This window comes from Boleophthalmus pectinirostris, unplaced genomic scaffold (genome assembly GCF_026225935.1).
Source record: "Boleophthalmus pectinirostris isolate CB_2022bp ecotype Guang Dong unplaced genomic scaffold, ASM2622593v1 HiC_scaffold_2571, whole genome shotgun sequence".
Lineage (NCBI taxonomy): Eukaryota > Metazoa > Chordata > Actinopteri > Gobiiformes > Gobiidae > Boleophthalmus > Boleophthalmus pectinirostris.
In genome coordinates, this window is record NW_026571246.1 from 6,525 (window position 1) to 10,432 (window position 3,908).

The following is a 3,908-nucleotide window of genomic DNA, read 5'->3' on the forward strand; positions in this document are numbered from 1 at the left end:
CAGTGTCTGTCAAAGTAAAAAGAATTATTTAGTTAAACGATGTTTTAAATTGGACAATTGTTTTATGTAAAAATGAAATAAATATATATACCCTCTGGGTCTAATAGTGATGTCATCTAGGCCCTTGCCCTTGAATTCAGCCATGCGCCCTTGCTCCAGAGCCATGAGAACCTTGCTTATTTTAGCAAGTTGAAGTGTACCTTCAGGAAGTCTGTAGAATTGTCTATGAACTCTCACATCATGCCCCAGAAAATCAGCCAGCTGATCCAACTCTGTGTTGCTGAGGTTTAGAACTTGTGACAAAGTTGCTGTTTGTTTGCGCAGTTTGGTTGAGGTGAGGGTATCTGGGTTTTTTGCTCCACAGGCCTTGGCAAAATGCCGGAGACACTCAGACCCACGATAACAGGAAAATGCATGTGGTCTGGCAAAGAGGTATGTGTTTTCCTGGGGAACTCCACACATGTCCCTTTTAGTGACAAGAAGATCTAAAGATTCCTGCATCGCAGGTGTCAAAAGGACTGGAACCTTTCTCCCTCTCTTCCCCCTGATCTCCAGCCTTCGGAAATGTTGACACAGTTTCTTTTCTAAATCAGAGAGTGCTTCACCCAGGTCTTCCAGCACATCTTGGTTTTTTGGAGACATATATGCTGACAGAGGCATTTTGGACACCTGACCTGATCTTCGTCTATTAAAGAGTATTACTTGAGTCAGAGTGACTTTTGCTAATCCTGCCCAGGTCACAGAAGACACTTCAGTAGACAACATGGAGTAAAGTCTCTGCTGTTCTGCCTCCAAATAGGAATGAAACATCTGGACATCTCTTGTAAAGGGAAGCAGAAGTGGAGCATTCCACTTAGCTTCCTGGAGGGTTCTCAGTGATGCTGCCGATATCATTTCATTCCATCTTGCTTCATATATTTGTCGGAATGTGCGGGCATTTTTAGCTGCATTACAGTCGCCCTGAATGTTTGAACGGCTCTCAACTAACATTGAAATTGTGACCAAGCTATATCCAAGTTTGAGAGCCAGACTTGGGCATTTATATGTATTGGTTCCCCTGTCATAACCAGCTACAATTTTCACTGACTCTACGACATGCATAAAATTTGAAGGAAAAACATGGTCTTCAATGGTGTTTAATTTAGTATTTCTTCTTGAGCATAACAGAAGCCTTCCTAACTCCCTCATTTTTTGACGAATGTATTCATGTTTCCCAGTGTCATGGCCAAAACGGTTAAACAGGTTCTCACCAAACTCCAGGATACACTGATCCGTTTTCACTACAATAGTCACTTCATCATTCACCATGTTGCTTAAGAGCTTCCAGAAGTCTTCATTAAGACCAAGAGGAGGAGGTGCAGCAGTTTTCCCTCTCTTTGGTTGATCGGGAGGCTTAAACTTGCATTTTGACATGTGTTTCCTAAGAATTTTCTTTCTGAAGAGACCTTGACAATGGCTACAATGCAGGAAATCCTTGGCATCTGTATCCTCTCGTGGTTGCTTTCGAGGAACAAGGTGACCTGTACCTGCCTGTAACACTTCAATATTGTGGGCAAAATTTCCTCTGTTTCGCAGATGTTCGAAATGGAGGTTTCTTTCTTTTGATCCTTTATCATAAGACAGGGCTTGTGCTACCTCACGTTCATTTTTATGAACAAGCTCCAAATGCCTGGACAATCTCACCACTCCTTTACAGAACAAGCAATATTGTTTCTTATCATACAGACGTGAGCCATCCTGCTTTCTCCTGACTGCCGGCACTTTCAGTGAGACTGGGACGGAATCAGGCGGAGAAGAAGAACTGCACTGTTGCTCCTCACTTTCTTCTTGCTGTTTTGGAGAAGGGGATCTGCTGTGTGGGGCTGGGCAGGATGGACTTATCCTTCTCCTTTTACGTGGCTTTGGGGAGCTTTTGGACAGAGACCTGCCTCTGTCAGACAACTGTTTTCCTTCTTTCACAGGTGAAGTGCTCCCTATGTTGGAATATAATGTTGAGAGGTTGTTCATTTCCTCAGCTGTCTGAAGAACATGACTTTCTTTTGACGCCCATGAATCTTCACTACAGATGAACTCAGGAACATAGTCTTTACTGTCATCTGAGGTAAATCCAAACAGCTCATCTGAATCACAGTCAATCTTATACTCCAGCTATAAAAACAAAAAAGAATTAGCCCAGCTACAGAACATTACATGATGAGGGAGGAGAGATGATCTGCATACCTGTATACTTCTGGTCCTTCCAAGCTCGGGGGGAGGGCCTTGCTCCTCTACTAATGCACTAGACTCATTTATTCCCTGTATGATAAGAACATAGGGAAATTCAGTTTTACATTTAAACAACTAAGTTTTGTCTTTAAGTGTCTTTTTACATACCTGTGTAAAAGTGCCTGGATGAGTGAACTGACTCTCCATCACATGACACAACAATGACAACCCCATATGACAATCAAAATCCTGTGGGGGGAAATAAAATGAAAAAACATTATTATTGAGTCATAAGTCAAAATTGATATTATTATATGACTGTAAGTATGAATATATTCATGTTGAAATATATTATTATTAATATATTTGAATACACTTAAACTTAAAGCCACGGTGGTCCACACAAGAGCAGTGGACCTGAGGAGTGTGTCACTTATTGGAAGTGACAGACCTGAGGTGTGTACATTACAAATCTATCAAAGGATGTGTGCAATATCAACAACATTGAAATAGGGGCTAAACCTTTAGTTAGGCCTGTGCGATATGGAGCAAAAAATTATATCTGGATATATTTTGCTATATCTCTATATACGATATATATCTGGATATCTGTACAGGAAAAAATTAACCCCCAAAACTGAAAACGGCAAAAACAAATCTGCCAAATTCCATAAGGTCTTTTTTTTATTCAAGTGCAAGAGGTCGGCAGTTCATACAGGAACCATGAGCGTCTGCCACATTTAAGATTACAAAAAAATCCTAATTACATAAATAATAATTTAACTGTAAAATAAAAGAAATAAGGCAATTTCCTTCTTTTCATTCATAAATAAAACAACAACTCAAGCTCATCTTTGCATTATCTCTGTTATCCAGATCATAACTATAACCATGAGTTCTTTCAGCGTCAGAAGCTCAGAGGTTCATTATTTTAACAGATCCATGTTCCTCACCAGTGTCAGGAGCTCTGAGGTTTAATCCCACAATTCACTGCATCAAACCCAACGTTTAAAATAGGGGTTGGCGATATGTCGATATTTTAAATATATCTAAGATATTTTTAAAACTCAATATGAATTCTGACATATCGTATATATATCTATATAATGCTTATTTTCAATTCTGATTTCACCGCTTCGCTTGTTTGTCTTCTCTGTTGTTGCCCACGCGCCCCCACCTCCCCGTGTCTCATTCACTCCTCACTCCTTGCCATGAATATGAGTGTTCTCTCTGTGAGGATGTGCTGCTGATGATGGTTTTGTCTGTAAATGGTGGAAAAGGTTTGTGGGGCTTGAATCTTTTCACTGGCACCAACTTTGGGCGTTCACGGCGACAGTGAATGAGACACAAGCAGCAAAATCAGGGAGGCGGGGGCGCGCAGGGCGAGCACACAGAAGGCAAACAAGCGAAGCGGCAAAATCAGAATTGAATATAAGCGTTATACTGATATAGATGATATGTCAGAATCCACATCGAGTTTAAAAAATATCTCGATACATTTAAAATATCGAGATATCGCCCACACCTACTATGAGTAAACCTGGAACTAACCAGGACTAGACCAGGATTTAACCAGAACTAGAACAGACTGGGTCCAGACCAGGACCAAACCAGGACATGTATGAACATTCCCTTAAATGTTGTTACCTGGCTGTTGTTGAGTGAACTCTCAAGGGCTGTGACTTTTATTGTCGACATATCGG

At 40.8% G+C, this 3,908-nt stretch overlaps 1 protein-coding gene across 1 annotated transcript; it reads right to left on the reverse strand.

Annotated features, from left to right (window-relative positions):
* Positions 1 to 253: 253 nt before the first annotated feature.
* On the reverse strand, positions 254 to 3,880 carry LOC129410829 (uncharacterized). The gene is made up of 5 exons (XM_055159730.1): positions 3,853 to 3,880; positions 2,374 to 2,454; positions 2,221 to 2,295; positions 1,251 to 2,148; positions 254 to 366 (listed from the first exon to the last, which is right to left on the reverse strand). Exons 2-5 carry the CDS (start codon positions 2,437 to 2,439, stop codon positions 254 to 256), a joined length of 1,152 nt encoding a protein of 383 aa, XP_055015705.1. The 5' UTR covers positions 2,440 to 2,454; positions 3,853 to 3,880.
* Between the last annotated feature and the right edge of the window lie 28 nt (positions 3,881 to 3,908).

What these genes read in the sequence shown, in the direction of transcription:
- LOC129410829 (XM_055159730.1), bottom strand. Translation starts at nt 2,439, where the DNA reads ATGGGGTTGTCATTGTTGTGTCATGTGATGGAGAGTCAGTTCACTCAT. An exon ending in ATCCAGGCACTTTTACACAG is followed by an intron (nt 2,296 to 2,373) that starts GTATGTAAAAAG and finishes CTTATCATACAG; the next exon opens with GGAATAAATGAGTCTAGTGC. An exon ending in TCAGTGTATCCTGGAGTTTG is followed by an intron (nt 367 to 1,250) that starts GTGAGAACCTGT and finishes CATTTTGCCAAG; the next exon opens with GCCTGTGGAGCAAAAAACCC.